At 40.8% G+C, this 25,419-nt stretch overlaps 1 protein-coding gene and 1 pseudogene across 2 annotated transcripts; one reads left to right on the top strand and one right to left on the bottom strand.

Moving 5' to 3' along the window:
* Nucleotides 1–2,545: 2,545 nt before the first annotated feature.
* On the bottom strand, nucleotides 2,546–3,516 carry LOC145488527 (uncharacterized). Its single transcript, XM_081467410.1, has one exon. It carries the CDS (start codon nucleotides 3,471–3,473, stop codon nucleotides 2,547–2,549), a length of 927 nt encoding a protein of 308 aa, XP_081323536.1. The 5' UTR covers nucleotides 3,474–3,516; the 3' UTR covers nucleotide 2,546.
* Nucleotides 3,517–3,600: 84 nt separating this feature from the next.
* On the top strand, nucleotides 3,601–9,989 carry LOC145486722 (polycystin-2-like protein 2; annotated as a pseudogene). The gene is made up of 4 exons (XR_014049330.1): nucleotides 3,601–4,507; nucleotides 5,741–5,912; nucleotides 7,314–7,877; nucleotides 8,185–9,989. The product of XR_014049330.1 is annotated as a polycystin-2-like protein 2 (transcript).
* Nucleotides 9,990–25,419: the final 15,430 nt, after the last annotated feature.

Below are 25,419 nucleotides of genomic sequence, written 5' to 3'. Positions count from 1 at the left end.
GGCCAGAGACTTTGCTGAAATCGTCAAGCATTGCAAGGGATGAAAGGAGAGATTCACGTGACCCGTCTAATATAAGTGTTGTGTCATCGGCATACTGACTTAACTTAATTTCCACATTATTTACAGAGATTCCCTTTATATTAGTATTTTTCCTAATTGCCGTGGCCAGCACCTCTGCCGATAGGATAAATAAATAAGGTGAGAGCGGGCAGCCTTGTCTAACACCTCTTTGAATTTCAAAAAAATTACTTGCCCATCCATTATTCAGAATACAGCTTTCAGTATGACAATACAGGGTTTTCACCCAGTTAATTAGCGAAGCACCAAAACCGTAGGATCTTAATGTTCCATGTATGAAGGACCATTCGAGAGAATCGAATGCCTTTTCAAAGTCAATAAAAAGTAACAGGCCCGGGATATTCTTTTCTGTGGCATATTGGATAATAGAGTCAATGAGTCTGATATTTTCGTCTATAAATCTGCCCTTCAAAAATCCTGTTTGATCGTGATTGATAAGGTTTGGAAGTACTAATTTAATTCGGTTTGCAATAGATTTTGCTGCGATTTTGTAATCAGTGTTCAAAAGGGTAATAGGCCTCCAATTTTTGATGAAGTATAGTTCCGCATCTTTTTTTGGAATTAGTTTTATAACCCCTCGTCTTTGTGTTACTGAGAGGCAGCCAGAGTCAAAAGCATAGTTGAGGGCCGAGATTAAAAAAGAAGAAATGTCTTTCCAAAAAACTTTGTAGAATTCGGCGGGAAGTCCATCCGTGCCTGGCGTTTTGTCAGACTCCATCTTCTTCAGGGCTTCGAAACATTCCTTTTGAGTTAAGGGGCCTTCACATAAAGTTTGTTCTTCATTGGTCAAAGAAGTGGAGTTCACTTCAGAGAGGAATGTTGACTGGATGCTGTCGGTGCTTTTTGACGTATAAAGATTTTTATAAAAAGCCGTACATTCAGATAAGATATCTTTGTCTGTGGTGACAAAGTCGGTGTCATTAATTTTTAATTGACTAATTGTTCCTTGTTTACAGTGCCTTTTTTCGAGGTTTAGAAAATATCCGGAGTTCTTTTCGCCCTCGTTGTACCATTGCGACTTTGACCTAATGATAGCGCCTTTGGTTCGATACTCAAAAATGTTTTCTAGCTCTTTCTTTAAGGTAAAAATTCTTTCAGCAACAATATGATATGAGGGGTTACTATTGCTTGCATTGTCTAAATGTTTTTCTAACAAGGCGATTTCGCGTTCCAACATTTCTTCGCGTTTCCTTGTTGTCGCGTTTTTGTATGCAGCATAAGATATTGATTTTTCTCGCACCTTTAATTTAATCATCTCCCAAAGCAGAGCTGGGTTCACTGAGGTGTCGTCTTTGTATTGTTTCACAGTGCTTTCAATTGTTGTTTTAATTTCTTGGACATATCTCATTTCGGATAAAAGGGACGTGTTCAACTTCCAAAAACCTTTGCCTCTGGGGTTCGAGTGTAAAGCTAGATTCAGAGTAATCATCGAATGATCCGTTTTGAAACCAGGAAAAATATCTGCATGGGTCACATCACATAAAGATGATTCACTTACTAGAAAAAAATCGAGTCGGCAATGTATGACTGGTTGGTTTTGGCGCCAAGTATATCTCCTGGCTTCTGGGTTGAAAAGTCTCCAAATATCAGTCAAACCAAGATTTTCAGAGAAATCTCGAATCACTTTTAAGGCATTTTTGTGTGTTCTGGCAAGGCCACCCCTCTTGTCTTTTTCGACGTCAAGAACTAAGTTAAAGTCCCCACCAATTATGATTTCACCACATTGAAAGTTTGATAAATGATCGAAAAAAACCTGAAAGAAGTTTGGATCGTCTTCATTCGGAGCGTAGATGTTAGCCACAGTCAGACGCTTGCTATCAGCAACGATATCACATATTAAAAAGCGTCCATTCGGATCCGAGAAAACCTTGTGGATCTGGCAATTGAAATTATTATTGAAAAGAATACCAACCCCCGCTTTGTTGCTGCTGCAGCAGCTGAAGAGCGCTTTGTACCCCCATTCACAAGACCATATATCGGTAGTTTCTCGAGAACAATGGACCTCTCGCAGCATATATATAGATTGCTTTTTCGCTCTCAGCCAGTTAAACACCTCTTTTCTTTTGGCATTGTTTCCCAATCCCCTGACATTGAGGGAAATTATTTTCAGATCTGTTGTATTGTGAGTAATGAAGGAGGCTGAGTTGACTGTTTTGCATTTTCACAATAAAAGATATCTAAATGACCACATGCCTTTAAACTATTGTTAATTAGATAGATTTTTATGCCCTGGAGACAGTAAAACGAAAACACACACAAAATGAATAAAATTACTAAAGGACTTATGGTGGAGAAATTAGGCAACTTGATTGCTTGCTACAGCAAAAAAGAGAAAAAGCCTGCAACTCTATTAGCCCGTTTAAGTTGCCGACCGCCTCTAATTGGTGAAAAGCATATTGGCAATAACGAAACTGCGAGAAGTTTGAACAATTTACCGGTCAATCTGAACAAAGTTTATTTAGTGTTAATTAAATAGTAAATTTTTGCCCGATCGGCCACAATTTACCTCTGATATACAATTTATCCGGTTGAGATTGGCTGAAGGAGGCAGCAACTCCATTTTTCCTGGCATCCTTAAAAGCTCCCATCTGTACTTTGCGACGGGTAATGATTTCCTGGGGAAGGTCTCGGAACATTTGAAAGTTAGTGCCTTTAAGCCGGTGACCCAGTAAAAAGATCTGTTGACAGTCTTTATATCTAAGGAAACGGGCCAGAATAGAACGCGGATTTCCATCCTTGCTTTTTCCGATGCGATGTACTCGCTGAATTTCTACATTCCTTGCATCCCTATAACCAAGATCACGTTCCAGAAAAGTTCGGAGAACTTCTTCGGTGTCTTCACTAGTGCGGCCGCCTATTTCTGTCGATTCTTCTATGTTCGTGAATTTGATATTTTCCCGGCGAGAGTAGGCTTCTAAGTAAAGATTTTTAGTGTGGATCTCGTCTAACAAATCCCCATTTTTCTGGCATTTTGTCGTGAGCTCTGCTAATTGAGTTTCATAGAGTCGATGCACCTTCTCCATAGCTTCTGTCTTATCCTTGAGTTGTTGTCCAGTAAAGTTGATCCCTTCTTTTAGATCGTCAATATCTTTCTTCGCTGTTGTTTGGAAATCTTCTAGCCTTTGGGTTCGTTTCTCTAAGTTCTCGAGATTGGCTTCAATTTTCTTCACGGCGGATTCTATTGAATCAAGCTTTCCCAGCTTTGCTAAGATTGCTTGTAGAGTTGCACCAACATCTTGTGTCATACTGAGAGCTGTCATTATTTCGTCTTCGTGATGCGTTGGCGAGGAGTATGGCTTCGTTTTTTTGATTTCCGGCGAAAGAGATGATTCGTCGGAAGAGTCTGAGGATATGGTTTTTCTTTTGCTCAAAAACTGACCGAAAAAAACGGCCATTTACCAAAGACAGAGCAGAAAGATCGGCGGCCGGCAGCAACGCACGTCTTTACGTCGCCATTACTCGACCCAGTCCCCGAGAGAGCCCTTCCTGGTTTCTAGAAGAAATCGTTGTTATTGACGAACAGGTGAATCACACTTGGGCATTTACCAGCACCCAGTGGCTTGCCCTGGAGCGAGAAGACGGTCGAATTGAGCGAATCATTAAACAGGCGCCAAATGAGGGCACTTTTAGACACGAGATGCTAAAGCGTTGGTGGAGAGGTCTGACTGAAACCCGTCTTTGGGTTTCAGTTCTAGCGAAGCCGAGGAGAAGCCGCTTTACAAGAGTACAGCGAGCGTCGTGCTACCTGTCAGTGCTGCTTACTGCCATGTTTGCTAACGCGATGTTCTATAAGTTGGAAGGTAAATCTGAGCAAGTGCTACAAGTAGGACCCCTGAAATTCTCGTGGGCCCAAATCATTATCACTTTTAAAAGTGCACTTATCGTTGCACCCATAAACATTGTGACAGTATTCCTTTTTCAGAAAGGAGCAAGTGAGACTCTGTGTTGTCGTAAAGCAACCTACATGGCCTGGTTCTTCTTGTTTAGTTCTTGTGTTGTTTCTGCTTCGTTTACCATCTTCTACAGCTTGATTTGGGGAAAGAGCACCAGCGAGCAGTGGCTAACGTCAGTGGTTGTATCACTGGGGAAGGATGTGACAATTATAAAACCTGCTAAAGTGTTATTCACAGCGATATTCCTCGCCGCCATTGTCAAATGGAAAAAGAGTAGATCTGAAGGACGCCAAAGCCACGAAACAGCTAAAAGTAGCCCCTCACAACAGTGACTGTGGAAAATGAAGCTATCTGAAGTCATGGAAGACATGAGGAAACAACAGCTAAAGAAAAAGAACTTGTCGCTTCTTTACTTCGAGCTTGTCGTTTACGTCCTGTTCATCTTCCTGGTGATGGTCTTGTGTTATGGCAACCGGAATAGTTACCAATATCACATGACAAAGTCCATCCGGGATGGGTTACCAAACTTTGAAAAGGTAAGTACTGTCAACAATGAAACAAGTCTGGTTTAACTCCAAACTGAGTAATCATGTGGATTCGTTTGGTTTTTCATTTGTTGAGCTGTTCAGTTCAACATATTTTACAAAACGAGCAGTACGAACAGTAGGCATGATGTTCAAAACCAAAGCGAAATGTTCTTCAATTAATTCAACTAAGTTAGAGTGGTTTTTAATTGAATGTCGAAAAGTAAATTGGTTTTGTCGTATCATGCTACACGATTGGCTTAAAAAACTCGCGCCATTTTGTCATACATAACCAATCGAGACTCGCCCGCATACGTTTTCCCGCGCGTCGCGTTAGCTTCATGTATTTACTTCGATTATCGATTGGTTCGTTGGTCTGTGTCCTTTGTGACTGGCTTAAGTGATTACCTTGGTTTTGGTTTTACGATATTCCATTGGAAACCGGTCTATGCTGTTAGAGAGGTTTTCAATTGAGCATTGAAAAGTAACTGGCTATTTGGATTAATGCGGAATTAATAGTGATATTTTTATTCTGGAATAAGGTCAGTCGAACGCACCCTGAGAATGAGTCCAACCTATTTTAGTGCTTAGAACGTGGCGTCACAAGACATGCGGAATGGAAGCCATTTCGGCTGGGGCCATAACCTTGGGGGAAGAAAGGAGCAAGTGAAATATTACCCCAGTATGGACCTCGTGTTAGTTCAATAACATTCGTATACCGTAAATCCTCGAATCAGCGCTCAGGGCGCTTATTTGAAATTTAGGAGAAGACGGGGCGCGCTTATTCGAAGGGGGGGGGGGGGATGGAGGCGCTTATTTAATTTTTCCCAAATCGTGACCTGCATGATCATTTCTTTTAATACATCATCTGCGCGTAAACAACAACATAAGCTGTTTATTGACATAAAAAGCTGATGCTAAAGTTTAAATCGCGGCACCGTTAGTACTTAACGTGTTCAACGTGTTCACTTAACGTGTTCACAAACTGAAGCAATGTACAAATCTAAGCTCTACATGACGAAAACTATACATCCTTTGTTGTCTCATTACTCGCCCACAAAATGCGGGGGAGGGGAGGGGGGCGATTATTCGAGGGGGGCGCTTATTTTAAATTTCGGCCGATAGGAGGGGCGCTTATTGGAAGGGGGCGCTTATTCGAGGGGTGGGGGGGGGGGGCATTAATTCGAGGATTTACGGTATCCACGGGTCCACTTTGTTTTTCTCTTTCTCTTTTCTCTATGATAGGTTAACGATAAGGAGAAGTTCTGGAGCTTGTTAAATGACGCTTTTATCCCAGGTGTGTCTGCTGGCCGACGGTACAATGGCCAACAAGAGAATCAAACAGTGTACATTGGAGACAAGCACTCAATCCTTGTTGGGATGGCTCGAGCCCGGCAACTAAGAGTTAACCGAGTAAGTTTTAGTCTCAAAGCACAATGTTTTGCAATGGCAATAATCGCCACTTTAATTGTGTCCGGAAGAAATTGCATACAGAGGCTCAGATAATGGCTAATCCATGGCGGTCTTAAAGGAGTTACGTCTCGGCTTGCGCATCTTGACAAGTTTTACCTAAATATTTTAAGTGCGTCCTTTGTAATCCGTTTTAATCTTTTCCATCCTTTACCATCCTTGTTCCTTTACTGTTTATTATTATCTCTTTGGTGTTTCTCTACTTTAATAAGCTACTAGTATCCGGTTTCTTTCAATTTAAAGGTAATTTTACATGTGGCCAAAACTACTTAAAATACCGTGATTGAGCTACTTCAGTCACTATTCTGTGAGCTGAAGACAGATAAACAATAGCCTCCTTTTGGCGCGGAAATACCCTCGGATATTTGTCCTTGGACATTATCTGTTCCGAGAAGCGAACGGTTCTCCAAGAATGTAGTTTGAGGAACACTGTGAGCTTTGATGAAATAGATAATGTCCAGGGACAAATATCGGAGAATATTTTCGGGCCAAATGAAAACTATTGTGTTTATTATCCTTCAAATATTTTTCGCAACACGCGCGGATTTGAAAATTGGAGAATATCACTCGGATATTCCCCAGTTTTTACTGGGATGAGTATTCAGCGCGTTTAGACCAGTCGCGCGCGAGTGAAAATACGTGACGGATTATAAATATATCTTATTAGATGTTTTGGTGGGTAGTGTCGCTGTATATTTTTACGACTTGTGCCGTATTTTGACGAGCCCGTAGAGCGAGTCAAAATACAAACAACGAGTAAAAATATATAGAGGATATTACACGGTGGCGAGAAGATATGAATTTTATGTTCTTGCCACGAGAACATAAAATTCATATCTTCGAGCCAACGTGTAATGTTCTTTTTATTATATGGAGAAACCAATTGAACAAAAGCAAAAGGCGGGAATCGTGACGTCATTGAACGATACGACACTCACAAAGGTGACATACGGAAAATACGCCACTCGGGTCCCGGATGAAGTGGCGTATGAAATCTACGAGTGGTTTAGTTCCCAGTAAAACACTCTTCTCCATATAATAAAAAGCGATACTACACACCAAAACATCTAATAATAGAACTATTATTGAATTCGGTCTGTCACGTTTACTATTGCTTTAACTAAAATTGTCCAAAAGCAAATATACTTGTTCCTTCAACATGTTGTTGGACCCTTGAAGTGTGAGAAAAGCAGTCTATGAGTTATATCTACTTGGAAATTTGTCAAAGTAGGTTAATTCTGATTGTAGCATTAGCTAGTATGTTCTGATTAACCTCTTTGCAGTAGAACAGAGCCTTCTTTAAGGCATGAACAGCTATTTTCTAATACTGGTTTTGTAAACATTTCAGCATCCTGTAAAGTTAACTATATGACGAGAATATTTCCGGTGTGCTACGACGGATACGGGCTAGAAAATGAAGACAGAACCCCCTATAGTAAACCAGCCTGGAAGCCCACCGACAACTCTTCGAGTCACGAGGAGCTACTTCGACTTTGCCCGAAGCCCTGGCGATACCAGAATCCGGGGGAGAGTGAAACTGTGCCCAAGTGGGGACAATTCTCATTTTACCCTGGGGGAGGATTCTTGGCGGACTTAGGATACGACAACGCAACAGGTGTTAGCATTATTAAGAATTTAAAAACTAATGACTGGCTGGACAGACAAAGCAGAGCTGTTATTGTGGAATTCTCAGTCTTCAACCCGTCAGTAAATGCTTTAGCTATTGCAACGTATTTCTACGAAGTTGGGGCGTCAGGACACACGGCAACGTTCAAGAGAATTGATGTTCTCTCTTTGCCCTACACCCAGACCGCCGCCAAACAGTTGTATATGATCTGTGTTCTTTTATTTATCATCTTCGTGCTGTGGTACCTTGGACGAGAGGGTTGTGTGAGTAAGAACTTTATTATGAGTGAGTGAGAACTTTATTAAAGTGTCAAAAAAACCTTATATCCTGGGAATAAAAACACCATACTAATTAGGGGACACTGCTAAAAAAACTATACTAAAACTAATATCAATACAGTAAAAAAATAAATGACTTGAAGGGCATTATGTGCAGCATAGGATGCAGGCCTTACAGCCGGTGTCCATTAAGCGAGTTATATCCATTTTGCGAATATAGTTTGTAAAAGCCTGCAGTGTCTTGGCTGATCTGTCAACCATAGACAGTTTGCCCCATAATTTGGGTCCTACATAACGCAAAGAGTGCTTCCCATAAGTAACAGTGTTGTATCTAGGAGTAGAAAAATCTGATTGTCTCAGGTTGTATGCAGAAATATGCTCATTAATAAGTTACAAGCTTTGCAAGCGAGGTTTCCGGTATTTTAAATCCTTCTGGAACTGGGTAGAACGGTATCAAGTGTTTTTCTCCGTGCTAGCTATTATTATGTATGTGGTACAATCGGAAAAAGTGTCTTCGGTCATCAGAAAATTACAAGAAAACGTGGATGGTCATGTGAGTTTCCGAGAAGCTCTGGTTTGGCGCGAAATAGATAATGTCGTTCTTGGTTTGTTGGTGTTTGTAATCTCTGTGAAACTCTTGCGCCTGATAAGATTCAATAGACATGTTGCTGTGTTTTCCATAACATTGAAGAACAGTGCGAGACATCTCGCATCTTTCAGTGTTATTTTCTTAATTCTTTTCATTGCCTTCTTGCACTTTGGTATTCTGATTTTCGGAGCTGGATTTGAGCGCTATTCATCGTTTCTAAAAGGTAGTGTTTTCCAAGTACAGTTGACTCTGGGTCGAGTGAAAGCAAGGCCAGTCAATCAGTTAGAGCTCACCAACAAAATGTTCGGAAGAGTTTTCGCAGCCATGATTCTGCTGAGTACTACCATTTTGCCGATGAACTTCTTCATCGTCATACTGAACGACGCACTTGCAGAAGCAAAGAACACTGTAAAGGAAAGCCCACTTTACGACCCAAGCGTGGACGAATGCAGCTGGAAGAAAACAAAGCAACGCCATCAATTTTATGATAAGATAAGCAATAGTTTACGCCAACGGAAACTCGAGGAAACGTTAGCTCGGTCTAGGAAAACAGAAGATGAAACTCCCGAAGTTAAATCCAGGAACAGTAGAGCAATTAACTTTCATGTAATCAGCCAGCAAATTAAAGCCTCCAGGAAATAAAAGATCGAAGCATCAGGAAATGTGAAGCAAAACAACTCGAGAAAAGAGTCCTTCTTTGATCAAATGAGTAATACTATTGTATATCTGAAGCGTGCAAGGAATGAGCATCGCTGCCATCTTAATAAGAAGGAAAAGAAAGTACGTTTCTCAACTGAGAAGATTACAGGCGACCAAGAAAGATCTGTTCCAGCGCTTGGCCAGTATAGTCCAAGAATATTCCAGGGAGGCCGAGCAGGAAGAGAAATTTGAGTTGATTATGGATGAGATGGGTGTTCATAACTCTTCGGATCCCATAGTAAATGTTACAGCAACTTCGAATGAGTCATTCAATCGAACTCTTAAACAGTGAATAACGAGCGACCAGTTAGCATTCCCGACATCGTTGAGTGAATGAAGAAAAAATCGAACTGAGACCGTAATAAAACTTTCATTGTACATATTGTAACTGACTGAAAACAAAGAATGATTTCCTTTAAGTAACAAACAAAATATGCTTTGTAAAAAAAATTTGATTTGGATTTCTACTAGTTCGTCCAGAGTATGCATTCTAACTTATCCACTGTACTCCAGGAATTGTTCGACCTCATTAAGCTTTTAGTGGGATCTTTGCAGACATAACCACATTTGTAAATAATTAAATTAATCCTGGTACGGACTGAAAAAAATGTAAAAACTTGACCAAATAATTGTGTAATTTCTAATCATGACAGCATTGTAGCTAACGACTACGTTGCTATTGACAACTGCCCTGTATTTCCAGCCTTATGGTTATTTTGAGCAAACGATACTTTTTAATTTTTCGCTTATTAGTTTAACTTGTGTATAAATATTGAGTAGAAATAAAGTTGTTGTTGTACTTAATTAAACCACATTTTGTGACGAACTACGATTTTGCCCAGTGGGCCGCCAAAGCAGCCTTACTCGCATTTTTTATTATCTTCCAAAGAAACATCTAAGCAACGCAAGTGTGAACATTTTTTGTTTATTTTGAATCTTTCATTCACTTTTTGTTTTCCATTTAATTGATTATTTCTTTGCTTTGCCAATTTTGGTTTTTTGTTTTGTTTTTCGTTCTATTGGAAGATTATAAGGCGATTTTACGTTACAACACGAGGTGACAACCGAGATAATGTCCCTTAAACACGCAAAAAAAATTCGGTTGATGTTCAGCCATCTTAACCAACCCACATTTGGCTTCAAAGGGAATGTTGTTGTATTCCTTGTTGTTGTTTTGTTGTTGTTGTTGTTGTTGTTGTTGTTGTTATTTGGCACTGACCGAACTAGTGTACTTCAGGAAATTTTGTTAACATTTCCCTCAACGACAAATAATTTTTTCAGGATCTTCTGAAAACAACGAAGTCTCCTAAGGATTATGCGCTGAACGTTTCTGAGCTGTGATTTACATCACATTCATTTATCCGAGAGAATTGATTTTTATACGAACTCGCGCGATTGGATGATTCAACGCGTTTTTCTTTTGGCGTACTTGATGAACTCTCGTTTATGCTACATCTTTATGGCCATTTTCCGCGGCTAATATGAACACGGAACGCGCACAATTAGTAACAGCATCAACATCGGCGCCATGTTGTTCGAGAAGTCTCACAATATTAGCATAACCATTTTGCGCGGCGTAATGTACAGGTGTCATTCCACCGTGATTATTTCCCAACTCATCAAACCCTCTGTCTCTTATGACTCGTGTCTTCGAATTTAAGCAGCTACGGTTCTGAAGTAGAAACAGAACGTTCTCAGTCCTGCCAGTCGCCGCAGCGTGGTGAATTGGAAATCGGCTTTTCCAGTCTTTAATATGAATATCTGCTTGTAGTTCTTGAAACAGCAGCTTGAATACCACGCGCGAGTTACACCGCGCCGCATGATGCACACCATGTTGGCCGTCGTTGTCAATATCATGAATGCGAGCTCCCCTCCTTGCCAGAAATTCGAGAACCTCTCGCGTGTTACCTCGGCAAGCGTGGAGAAACGGCGTTTGACCGGAGAAGTCCCTCGCATAAAGATCCACTCCATTGGACAGCAGAAACTTTATGAAACAAAACAAAACCACAGACCGCGTTCGTACTGAACAAGAACGAAAACTGACAACACTTAATAAAGACTTATCAACGTAATAAAGACAGAAAACGACCGAAAACTGACGATAACTGGGTCAGGAATATTTCCTCCTGTCCCTTAGATAAAACCGAGACTCACGTACTGTTCTACGGACTAAAACACTCAGTGACGCCTAACCGGATACCGACCGAGTCTATTATATCTAGTGTTGAGGCGGTTCTGTCTCGTCAGCGAGACTTATCAGAATCTGCCAAGGATAACATCAGAAGCAGAATTGCCTCCACGGTACAATCAGCCCCTATACCTGACAATAACTTGACAAAAGACGAACAACAAGCACTGAAACGATTGAAAAACGATAACAACATTGTCATACTACCAGCCGACAAAGGACGTGTCACTGTTGTTATGGACAAGACTGACTACTTTGACAAAATGGACGCACTTGTTAACGACAAACAAACTTACGAAGAACTTAAACGCGACCCGACGCCAGCACTTCAACGTAAACTTAACAGCAAAATACTTACGCTTAAAAAGACTGACGCTATTGACACTCAACGCTTCTATCGACTGAGGTGCTCAATACCTCAACCACCGAAACTTTACGGACTACCGAAACTGCACAAACCTGGTATACCGATGCGACCTATAGTGTCATTCTGTGGGTCCCCTACGTATCAACTGTCTAAGTACTTGACGACCATACTGCAACCCCTTACTGACAAATCAAGACGCAAACTACAATCTACGGAGAACTTTATTGACGCTATTAAGACAGTACAGATACCTGACGACTACAAACTTATGTCTTTTGATGTGAAATCACTGTTCACCAGTATTCCACTTCAATTGGCATTACAGTGTACCGAGACCGCTATACAACAATCTACTGTTAAACTCCGTTACCGACAAAAGACATCATGGACTTACTGAACCTTTGCCTTACATCGACTTACTTTCAGTACAACGGTAAACACTACAAACAGTTGCATGGAACAGCAATGGGGTCGCCTGGTTCTGTTGTTGTCGCAGAAATTGTGATGCAACACGTGGAGGAACGCGCCCTTGCAACTTGCCGACAAACGATACCGCTTTGGTTACGCTACGTTGACGACACCTTTACCGCCGTTCTCAAAGAAGAAATTGACGATTTTCACGACTACCTAAACGAACAGAACGCCGACATCCAGTTTACTAAAGAGATCGAAGAAAATGGAAAACTTCCTTTTCTAGACTGTTTGGTAAGCCGCGACAACAACGAACTACGAACGACAGTGTACAGAAAACCGACGCATACCGACAGATTACTTGACGAATCATCCTACAACCCGACTTCACACAAAGCCACGACTTTAAAGATTTTGACGAGACGAGCGCAACTAGTTTGTGACACACCGGACAGCTTACGTGACGAAAACAGATAACTTGAACGCGTTTTTCACAAAAACAACTACAACGCTGACTTTATTAGACGAAACATTTACCGACCTACTGAAGCTGACGCTACGAACAGGAACCCTACACCTGTTACTACAGTGTCTATACCTTACATTAAGGGCACTTCTGAGACCATCTCACGGATCCTACAGCCCTACAACATTCGTGTAGCCCACAAACCTACAACTACGTTACGACACTTACTGACCAACGTGAAAGAGAGAGACGAATTCGAACCTAACGACAGACAGGGAGCAGTTTACAAGATCAAATGCTCCGACTGCCAGGCTTCCTACATTGGTGAGACTGACAGAAACCTTAACACGAGACTGACTGAACACAAACGAGCCACGAAATATGGTGATGCCAACAATCACATTGCTGTACATCATCAACTGACAAACCACAGCATTGACTGGGACTCTGCTCAGTCCTTAACCTACAGTGCAAACTATTTTCAACGACTGACTCTGGAAAGCTTGTACACTAACCTAGAACAAGCGCCTCTTAACAGATGTCAACAACTACCGGCGCCTTACAAACGACTTATCCATGACAGAAACGAAACCGACAAACGGACTTCTAACAGACCGACTAAACAATGCACGGACAAAAAACCGACCTATTTGACTAACAATAGACGGATCGAAACCCACCAATGACTGATGACAAACTTTACACGAGTCTTCTAGCCAATACCATCATGGCTATACTGACCAATCACGTTCAACGGACCAGACTTATAACATCATTGACTGACAGACACCATTCACTTGACTCTGAAGATGACTTCCGCTCAGGTTGTCGAAACGTCAGTCACCAACAACACTTCTTTTCAGAACTACACTCACCTGGACGATCACATTATACGAACTACTGATACTCCTGGGTTCAAACCATTTACTGTGAATAAAAAATATGATAGTAAAGGCGGTGGAAAATTTCCTTTTTATTCCTACCGATCACTGAAGATACCGTCGAACCTCCCGCTGGGGGTAACCCTGCGATGGAGTGACATCCCATCCAGAGGGGAGTAGAAATACCCCTGGTCGCTTCATGCTATAGAAACCAGGATAGGTTCCGGCCTAATGAGCCACTAGGTTCGTATTCAGACTTTGCAACTAAAAACTAATCTTGATCCATCGAAGGAGAAATTCTGAAAAATGCTGCAAACCTTTATGAGTTACATAAGTATCATACGAAAACAAACCATGCCACTGTGGGATTCATCTCGTTATAGGGATAATATGGTCTCAAAAAGCTGAAATATTAAATATTCACGCCATGAAATGTCTCCCTCCGTCTTGTAAATATATCTTTTAGCAATGAAATGACGTAAAAAGAGAAATATTTTTTGGTTCTTTGTACACTCAATACGTGACAATTTTATCACTTTTTTTGTCTCCTCTCGCGCGGCGCGTGACACAAGGCACCTAATCGATAGCTTGGTTTACACCGCTAGGTTACAAAAATAACGTTACGTTCAAACAAAATGGCAATTTTTATTTTAAAGCTATGAGAACGTACTTCTTCGACCCTTCACACGGAAGGCGATACGGAAAATTTTCAAAGAATCCAAATGTCACCCGTAAAATATCGCAGCGCCAGAAATTGCACGAAAACTGCACAGATTGAATGGTTGTCTAACGAAAATATATCGCACAATTCAATCATAGGGGATGCAAATAAGTCAAGCAATGGACTAGCGCCTATACAGCCGCAATAACGTTTCATTTTATCCCATCTGCAATACAATTTGCACAGAAGTTTCCCCTTTAATGATTTTAACCAGGGAAACAAAAAGGGTGCTTATTCGTTTTAAACAAGTTCACTTTCCAATACAATCGTGAATTTTTCAATGCATATCGCACTTCTTGCTACAAACTGTTTCTTTACATTTCCAGCCATTCTTTTACGTTATTTTGTGGTCTTATGTTTCAGCGTCGGAGTTCTGCAAAAAACAACCTTTCACGCAATGATTTCAAACAGAAAAAAAAGACTGATGTGATATAATCCATATCCAACAACAACCCACCATGCTCTTACTAAATCTTTCGACTGTTCTTTACAATAACTGTCTAATTTCTCGCGCGCTGATTGGCTCATTTTTATCATCAATAAGAGTACAGACGGGTAAAATTTTAATCTATGCAAGCTTTCAACGGTTCAACTGTCAACTTTTTAACCAATGGCATTTTATTGACTTTTTTATGTTGCCAATCAAAAAGCGAGAAAAGCTATTGAGAATCTTCGCGTCATTTTGAATAAAATTCACTTATCTTTGTTTACGGCAAGTCTACGGCGTCTTTTCCCTCATTTGTTCCCTGCATATGAACATTTTGGGGTCTTGTTATTGTAAAAAACAAATTGACGTCAGTTCTTTTATTCGTCTGTCCTCTTATTGATGATAAATTGCGTCATAACATTGCCAAAGTTCACTACCGAACCACTCGCCTACGGTTCGTGAAGGGTTAGTACTCAGCGCTGATGAAAAGCCCAAAAATAATTTTTACACCAGGTTTTACACTGACATTTCTTGTTTAAAAATGTCAGAATCTTAGGCGTTTCGGTGTTTTACCGGGTAGCGAATTTGCCGATTGAAAAAGTGTGCGTAAATAAGAATTTTGAAGAAGCGAATTTTAATGATTTTAAGCGGCTCATCGTGACCTTGAAAATTAACCCTCAGAAGTATAATTGACTTGTAAACCTCTCAGCAATAAGTTTCCAGGCTCAAACTGGAGTGTTAGTGTGATGTGAATTGAACAGAGCGAAGTTTATGATAAGGTATGAGTCACTAAATTTTGCATGTTTTTGACCAGACGTGGGACCGTCACGAAGTTTTGATTTTTTGACGGGTTTAAAACTATTTCACGAAAAAAAAAAAACCAACCACGTTTCTAGGCTTACCATGGGAGGAATATGAAAAATTTAGATTTTTCATCATGTGCAACATATCTACGATATGGCTCGGTCTTAGTGGACATTCCCTCTTAATTTGCCGATGCCCATTTACTCTCCTGGGTGGAGGGAGGCACCGTGACCAAGAACACAGCACAACGGATTCAGCCGTTGTGCTAGAACCCAGACCCTTCGGTCTGGGTTCGAGCCCTGGCTCTTGGTTTGAGCCAGGGCTCGAACCAGGACCCCTGGATTGAGACTCCACTAACCATGCAGTCACTCTGTCTTCATACAAGTTGAGCCAGCGACGATTATTACAAAGTGCGACAGCACACCATTTTTCGATTTATTTGAATGCCCTGGTTCTAAATCCAAAAAGGTTTTAATTCTCGACTCTAAAGAATGAAAATGAAAGAAAATAGTCATGAGGTTACAAAAACATTTATATGAAATTTTTAACATACTTTATTTGAAAAAAAAAATTAACTAGGTAATGATAATTAGAAACAGCACAAATAGGAAAGAATAATCCCTACGATACAAACGTGTTCCTTTAAGTCTAATTTATGGAATAATTTCAAAATGTTCAATGTTAAAGCTGTACACCTGGTTCAAGCCATTGTCTCGAATTTTCCTGGGAAGATTATTCTATCTTCCTTTGCATCAGGATAAATGAAGTTTGAGACATACCTGTTCTAGTGCTTGACAGGTAAATTAACTTTCTGTTTTCTCAAACGGTCCTTTCAAGAATTTTTGGCTTGTTTTCTAAGTAATAATGAATTTATTGTGAATTGACTGAAAAACGACTCATGTTTTGAAAACAAAACATTTAAGAGCGTAAATCCGAAAATTTCGAGAATCGGCCGACAGAAGCGAAATAACGAATTTTTACTTATTTGACCAAAAGAACCCATTTGGCTAACTATTTTCGGAAATGATATCAAAAGGTTCGATTTCCTTTTCTTTTCTTCGAAATTTGCAAAACTTAAAAATTCGGCCACAGGGCCTTCAGAGGCGGCCATGAGGCTTGAAATTTGGCACATGTTTAATATACTCGTATGGACGTACCAAACGTTGTCTTAACATGCCCTTTACACAGTTTGTGGGGCATCTCTTAAACTTTACTCGGGGCTAAATTTTGTTTAAAAATGTTGTTTTTTACAAAATAGTTACCCTCGGAAGCTGAACCATTTACGGACCTAAAGTGATAAGGCTAATATTAGCAAACTTTGAACTTGTCAAATGCTGTCTGTTATATTACAGTCAAGTAAATAAATATAACCAAATAAAAGCGGGTTCTTTATTCTACTTGCCTGGAAAAAATTACAGGTGGCCCATAGAAACTGTTCCGTTGAGAGAATTTTCCGTGAGGTCACTTTGACGCATATCTGACTTAATTATTCAATTGTTAATTATTGCGCAATTGCTATTGTTCCGAATATTTTTTCATTTTATACATTTCCACTCAATCTTCTAAGGTAAAGAAGTGCAAACAAGTTTTTACAACTCAGCTTATCAATACACCAATCTGTTTGTTTTTTCAATAGCATTAGTACTTTATCGAGAGTCACGCAAACTATTTCACACGGTAGCGAACTTGACTATGGCTTCGATGGATCCTTTCTGACATGGATCTTATGCAATACAGCTAATACTTTTGTTATAAGGAGTACAGATAGCCACTCAAGCAATGGAAATACAAAATTTGTGAAACGTGAAAGGGATATCTTTAAAACATAGACAACAACTATAATTAAATTAAACAAGGAACGTCGCGTTAAACTTTACAGTATCACTACCACTAGTAAACACTTACTTGCTTTGCTGTAGCATTTTCATATGCAAAATTTCCATTCACAAAAGAGTTTGAGATATGGTATATTCGAGAATCGGTGTATATTAGTAAGACGTTATTTATGTTCTTACTTTATCATTAAATATTTCCCTCGAGCTTCGGAATAAACTGAGTACACATTATTAAATTAAACGGAAATCCTTGAAAACGTAAATTAACAGATTCATTCCTTGCTTTGGAATTCTCAATAGGCTGGTCACTTTGGATCTTCATCGCATTGCTACTTTTTTCATGAAGTTTGCCTTGATGAAGATACGATTTTCAGGCCAGTGAAAATACGTGTTCCTCAATCTCACCCCTAAATTGTGTTGCGTGACAATGTGATCAGCAGTTGATTTACCTGAGATGTCATTGCCTCTCTTAAAATATTAAGAGGCCTGTTCTATTAGATGCCAATTTTTTATGTTCTTTCAATCCTTCCTTTAACCGGCAGTCCGCCGCTTTCCGCTATGTTTGTTTTTTGTAAGGATACGACGTCGGTACTGAGAAAATAGTGTGCTGTATTACAGGGCACTCTTGCTTTGCGTGACCTCAAAAATCTGCTAGGAGAAAGGACGAAGGAAATAAGATAGGTAGTGATGCTTTAGTGCCTCTCAATTCCAAATTTTTCTTTTATTAGTCTCCTGTCGTTGATGAGTATACCTGCGTGTCTATTGTCACGTAACAACCCTGAAATGGCAAAATTGTTTGACGGTTCACAATACAGGTTGACGTTTTTGGATTAGCTTTCTAGAATGCAAAACTTTACTCAGCAAGCTAAACCGTCTTCAAATGAGAATCATCGTTTATGTAGGTTCATCAATTTCAGTAGAAAGTAGCAGTACGCAAAGGAAGTGTTACACACACTAAAAGCAAATCAGGGTTGAACGCATCAAGTTTGAAACTGAGTACGCCACTCAAAGTAGTAAATATTTATTGAGTTAAAGTTTGGTTGTCGCTTAAACGTTACTGACTGTCAATAAAGAGATTTAAGTAAACATCTACAAGGATGCTTACATTCCAGTACAGGTCCATGCGATCTTAAAGTAATTCCGTATCGCCGACAATTTAATAAGGAAAAACTGGAAACGACATAAGTACATCCAATAAGTAATTTCTACTGAACTGTGGGTAGATTAGGTTGTTACAGCCCGTTACACCCGCACGGATAGACTAAGCAAGAAACCGAACAGACTTGACTTGTAATGGTACCCCGTGGGTACCCCGCAATAGTATTTGTAGCGTCACGTGACTCGCGTCGTTCCTTCGTGTTTCTTTGCAAGAGTTGTAAAACGATGCATGTCGAAAGCCGTGAAAACGAAGTGCTGTGTAAAGCTGTGAAACCGTAATAAATACGTTGTGTTACCAGAACATACATCACACTAGCCAATTATATGATCAATATGATCGGGAATATGATCAAAGACAAAAAAATATTTGTAAATAAAGTAAACAACTTTGAGCGAAACATTAACAGTTTAATAGTAAACCTTTAAAGGCAGAATATAGACGGAAATACTAACTTACCCTCAGAAACCTTTCAGCTAAGTTCTTTTCATGTTTCATTTTATTTTAATTCCGTTTTGTTATCGCAACTGGGAGATTTATTTAAGTCAGTGAACTCTGATACGATGCGCTGTAAAGGAGCCTTCCTGAAAAATTCTCTCAACGGAACTACTTTTACGGGCCACCAGTATTATTTTCTAGACGGAAAGTAGACAGACCCTTTAGTCATACTGCACAAAATCGGTGACAAAAAGGATCAATCTAGCCATGTATATTTTTGCCTTTTTTTTTTCAACCAGCTGGTCACGTTCGCTACCGTGTAAAATAGTTTGCGTGACTCAGGATAAAGTACCAGTGCTATTGAAAAACCATTAAAGAGATTGAATTGGTCTATTGATAAGCTGAGTTGTAAAAACTTGTTTGAACTTCTTATCTTGTATTTATTTCAATTCTTTACCTTAAAAGATTTAGTGGGAATGTATAAAATAAAAAAGTCGGAAATAATAGCAATTGCGCAATAAAAAATTAAAAGTGAGATATGCGTCAAAGTGACCTTACGGAAAATTCTCCCAACGGAACAGTTTTTACGGGCCACCTGCAATTTTTTCCAGGCAAGTAGAATAAAGAACCTGCTTTTACTTGGTTATATTTATTTACTTGACTGTAATATAACAGACAGCATTTGACAAGTTCAAAGTTTGCTAATATTAGCCTTGTCACTTTAAGTCTGTAAATGGTTCAGCTTCCGAGGGTTGACTATTTTGTAAAAAACAACATTTTTAAACAAAATTAGCCCCGAGTAAAGTTTAAGAGATGCCCCACAAACTGTGTAAAGGACATGTTAAGACAACGTTTGGTACGTCCACACGAGCATGTTGAACATGTGCCAAATTTCAAGCCTCATGGCCGTCGCGCTAATTGTTTCTCCGCATCTTTACTGCGCACGCAAATTCACACGCCACGTCACTCATGAGAGCGCGCGCTAAGTAATAAAATAAACAATGATAGGGCAGACGGCCATTGCTATAGCTTTGCCTACATTTAACGATCTTGGAAGCTCGGTGACCCCTACTTTTCTTTCCAGAAAAACATTTTATCTCCACATTGTCCAAAAAATCAATGTGGGAAGTTAAAAAAAAAAAAATCAAGATTTCTGTCTACACGACATCGAATTCTGCCATCTTGCGGCCGCAAGGCGCGTGAAACTATGGTCGCTAAATATTAGCATTTTAAAAATGTCATATAAGAATACTGTTTTACGTAAATTAATTTTGACGTTGTTTAGTTTAGAACAATAGTGAATAAATAATAGTCTCATAACAATACTATAAAGCCCAAAATTAAGGCAGGCTCTGGTACAAGCTGTAAAACATCTGAATTTCCTTCAGTTCCGGGCTTTAACTACATAACTTCAAACAATATCTTTTCTGCTAAAGTGGATCTACAGTTAGGCTTTTTTGCTTGTTAGGTTTAAACAAGGAAGATATCATTAATTATTCATCACGCAGTTGTGCGTATTCGAATTAAAGAAACCGTCTCTCGTCCACTTTCGTCCAACCAGAAAGGAGTTTACCCTGCAGCAGAACTTCACAGGTTGAGACTGTAGCGTTTGCTCCCAGAAAAAAGAAGCAGAACAAAACAGGTAAAGTGAGCGTAAATTATCAAATACTCTATTTTCTGCTATACGAAATGTATGGTTGAAGTTTTCATATATAATATATCTAGCAGTTTCTTACTAGTCCTGGCTTACTTTTCAGTGTTTACCACAAGAGGAAGTCGCAGTTTGCAAAAGCAAGACAAACCCCTCTGGTAAGCCCTTCCATGTATTGCATGACTGTAAAATGTTTTTGGTGAAATAAGCAATCTTGATTATTTTCGATTCAGAGTTATATATAATGTTTCCAGTGGTACTATTTCATATTAATTGATTGTTGCCTAAGTATTCAGACTTAATTCTTGAAAATAATGGAATTTCCTCTTTGCAGAAGGCACGAAAAGTTGTTCAAAACTAATTCGGTTTTAATGCTTAAGGCATCAAAAGCCTTTCAACAATTTATTTGTAATGTATGCATAGGTTAATAGAATGTGAAAATAAGCCCTCATTCCCAAGTATTAGCCAGGTGTATGTGCAAGTGTTACAAGTAGAACGTGAGGGACTGGGCCCAGCCCCAGGTTACTTATTATTATGGGATCGAAAATCCCACGCGTTGGCGAGAATGAAAACGAAACGAGGATCGATGAAAAAACGTGTTGTCATTGTAGTTTTGTAGTAGTTCCTGTGCGAGATTGAGTAGAGTGTAACATTTGGTGACCCCGACGTGACAAAGAAACCATCGAAATGTCTATAAAAGTCGTCGAAGAGATTCAGATAGAGGTGAGAACAGCAATTTGTCAGCTTAGCGAAGCGAGTCTTCGAGAAATCTGTGCGGGGCTACATATCGAAGTTAAAGAGACGGATACGGGACGTCTGGCGTTAATACAAATCCTAACGAAATATTTAGACGCCGAAGAACTCGGAACTGAAGCACTAACGAATCTCAGAGAAACAATTAAAGAAAAGAAACCGGCAACGAAGGACGCGAAGAGTGAACAAGAGGGTGGTGTGAAAACCGAACATGTGGATCAGAAGTCTGCTGTCAAGTCAAGCACAAATGCAGTTACGCCTAAAGAAACCACAGCGATTCCACCGTTCAGGAAGGAATTTAAAATATCGGGACAGATTGGAGATACACGTCAGAACGATCGCTTGAGCTTTACCAGTCTTGCTCACCAAATTAACGCTGGATTGAAACGAGGCTATAAAGAAGAAGAAATTGTCGAGGCCGTTATTCGAGCCATCAATCCAGGCCTTAGATTGAGGAGCTACTTGGAAGGTAAGCCCGATCTAGATCTTGCCAGATTACGTAAAATACTCCGGTCACATTACCAAGAAAGGGGGGCTACGGAAATGTATCAGCTGCTCAGTTCGGCAGTACAGGAAGCTGGGGAGACCCCTCAGGACTTTCTTGTTCGCCTCCTTGATCTAAAGCAGAAAGTACTGTTTGCGTCTCAAGAAGCAGGATCTGATTTGAAGTATGACCCAAAGCTGGTACAGTGCATGTTTCTGCATTCATTATTAACTGGGTTACGGAATGATAGCATTAAAATGGAGATAAAACCATGCCAAGATGGAAGATGAAGAACTTTTTGAGAAATTGAATGCAGCAGTTAGTAATGAAACAGAAAGAATGCAGAAGCTTGGTTCCTGTCATGACCAGCTCACAAACCGAACCCCCACACAGCTTGTAGCTCAATTGGCCACCCATGACGACAGCCATGCCTCAGTTGAAGGTAAAACCCCAGAAAAGCCACCAAAAGTTAACCTTCTTACTGAAGTTAGAGAGTTGAAAGCGGAATTGGCTGCTATCCGGGAGGGCATGGAACAACAAAGCCGCGCTAGCCCTCACCCACAGTACAACCCTGTAGAGCAAGGGAGGATTCGCCCCAGAGGGTGCTGGAATTGTGAAAGACAAGGAAGGGGTTTCCGTTGCAACCATTGTTTCAACTGTGGTGATGTCGGCCACTTCAGTTACCAATGCCTAAGGTCAAGCCGAAGGGGCTACAACTCAGCAAGCCCCCAGGGAAACAGACAAGGGTTGCCCCCACGGGACAAGGAGCAGCCCCCCCGATTCATGAGCAGTCCCAACAATGCATGAACTGTGAAAAGAGGGAGGATTGGGCACATCAATACTTGCGGTGTTCACAGTGCCATACTAGCCACTATTGTTCAAAAGTTTGTCAAAGGGAACATTGGGAGAAGCATAAGAAACTATGTCAAGCCATTAGCGAAGTTGAACTGATGGAAAGGGCAAGTGTTGAAACATTGAAAACGTCGTTCAGTTCCCACCTAACCCCGAGACAACGCTCTAAACTCACCAAATTAGTGGGAAGAAAATGTGTGGTTTCCTGCTTGATTCAAGGGGAAAAGGTGGATGCCCTGTGGGATACCGGAGCTCAAGTTTGTGTTGTGTCCAAACATTGGAAAGAAATTAACCTACCAAACGAGCCAGTAAGAGACATAAGCGAGTTATTGGGGGAAGATGGATTAAATCTCCAGGCCGTGAACGGTACAAAAATCGCATATGATGGCTGGATTGAGGTAGAGTTCCAGTTGGCTGGGGAGGACGGGTACTCGGAGCCATTGACAGTACCCATACTAATAGGAAGTGAAGATAATCAGGATTATCCCATCATCGGCTTTAATGTCATTGAAGAGGTCATTAAGAGGAGTAGTAGCCCCAACACAACCAGCCTATTGCCCCGAATAGTGAATGACTCGTTCCCATCTGTGAAAGAGGGCGAAGCAAGAGCGCTGGTTAATTTCATCCAAAGTATGGATGATGAAGCTGACACCGGTATGCTCAGAGTCGGCAGACAAGACATACGTGTCCCACCAGGAGAGACTGTGAGAGTCAAATGTCAGGTACACTTTGGACTATTAGAAGAAGATTTGCCTGTTGTGTTTGAGCCCAAAGAGGAAGGGGCGTGGCCTGAGGGGCTAGAAGTTCAGGGCTGTCTCCACCGAATCTCCCCGAGGTCTTCGAGCCGAATGTATGTTCCAGTATGCAACAACACCGAACGAGAGATGACCTTACGTAGGCGGACAGAACTGGGCACTATACAGTTAGTGCAGTCCGTCACGCCACTGCCAGTCGAAGCTGAACAGAAACAAGAGAAAGAGGAAGGTGAAACTTGGAGTGAGGTAACCAGTTATGAGTGGGAGCCAAGTCAGCCCGAACAAAGTAAAGCAAAGTGGACTCCCCCAGTTGACTTGAGCCATTTGTCAAGTGAGCAACGGGTGATTGTCAAGGAGATGTTGAGGGAAGAATCCGGGGCCTTCGCTATAGATGATGGTGACATTGGATGTGCCGAACATTTGAAATTGGAAATCAACCTGAGGGATGACGTCCCAGTACAAAAAACATACAATTCAATTCCAAAGCCCTTGTACGAAGAGGTAAAGTCACACTTGCAGGATATGATCAATCGTGGTTGGATAAGCAACTCAAAGTCACCCTACTCTTCCCCAGTGGTGTGTGTGAGAAAAAAAGACGGCAGTCTGAGACTATGTGTTGACTATAGGCAGTTAAACAGCAAAACTGAGGATGACCGCCAGCCCATCCCTCGCATCCAAGACATCCTGAATAGTCTCAGTGGGAACACTTACTTTTCAGTGTTAGACCAAGGAAAGGCATATCACCAAGGATTCGTAGCAGAAGAACACCGACATCTAACAGCGTTCATCACCCCCTGGGGTTTATACCAGTGGAACCGGATTCCTTTTGGCCTTAAAAATGCACCGGCAGCTTACCAGAGGTACATGGAGAAATGCCTAGAAGGTCTCCGCGATGAAATATGTATTCCATATCTTGATGATGTCCTGGTGTACAGTAGAACATTTTCTGAGCATGTAGACAATGTGCGAAAGGTACTTAAACGTTTGCAGGAGTATGGTATCAAGCTGAAGCCAAAGAAATGTGAGTTGTTTAAGCCCCGTGTTCGTTACTTAGGCAGAATAGTCTCAGCAGATGGCTACACGATGGACTCAGCAGACGTTGCAGCAGTGGCAGCCCTTAAGGAAATTAAACCAAGAACTGTTGGTGAATTGCGCAAACTCCTGGGTTTCATAAGCTATTACCGCCAATATATTCGCGACTTCTCCAGATTAGCCAAACCCCTTTATGACCTACTTTCAGTTAAAGAATGCAGTGACCAGCCCAGCAGAGCTAAAGGACAGAAAGAGCACCCCAAGTGGAAGTTGCCGACATCGAAAGGACAACCGTCATCAAATCACAAAATCCCGTGGAATGAAAGACACCAAGAGCGATTAAACTTCCTAATTGAACTTCTTATGCAGCCAGGGGTAATGGCTTACCCTGACTTTGAACGACCATTTGTACTGCACACGGATGCCTCAAGCGAAGGACTTGGGGCGGTGCTCTACCAAGAACAAGGGGGGAAATTGAGAGTTGTTGGCTATGGCTCAAGGACATTGACGCCCGCGGAACGGAACTACCACTTGCACTCAGGAAAGTTAGAATTCTTGGCCCTAAAGTGGGCAATTACTGACAAATTCAGGGATTACTTATTCTATGCTCCATCCTTCGCTGTTTTCACTGACAATAACCCGTTAACGTATGTGATGTCATCAGCAAAGTTGAATGCCACGGGGCATCGGTGGGTGGCCGAGTTAGCGGATTATAACTTTACAATCAAGTACCGACCGGGCAAGACTAATGTTGACGCGGATGTTCTGTCAAGAATCCCATTGGACATAGACAAGTATATGAGCGATTGTACAGAGGAAGTACCCAAAGATGTCCTTGAAGCATCAGTTAGGGAACAGGCAAAAGGCACAATCCCATGGGTTACGGCAATTGCCGCAGACTTGACAACTCCTGAACCGACATTAAAGGATCTGAATCTAAACCCCTTCAGCCCTAGTGAAATCAAGGAGGCACAGCACTCGGATAGTGCTATATGCCGCGTGCTTTACTACAAGACACACGGGATCAAACCGGGTGGTGG

The sequence above is a fragment of the Orbicella franksi genome, chromosome 5, assembly GCF_964199315.1.
Source record: "Orbicella franksi chromosome 5, jaOrbFran1.1, whole genome shotgun sequence".
In the NCBI taxonomy this organism is placed as follows: domain Eukaryota; kingdom Metazoa; phylum Cnidaria; class Anthozoa; order Scleractinia; family Merulinidae; genus Orbicella; species Orbicella franksi.
The sequence above is the reverse complement of the archived record's forward strand: the minus strand, read 5'-3'. Positions and strand labels throughout refer to the sequence as shown.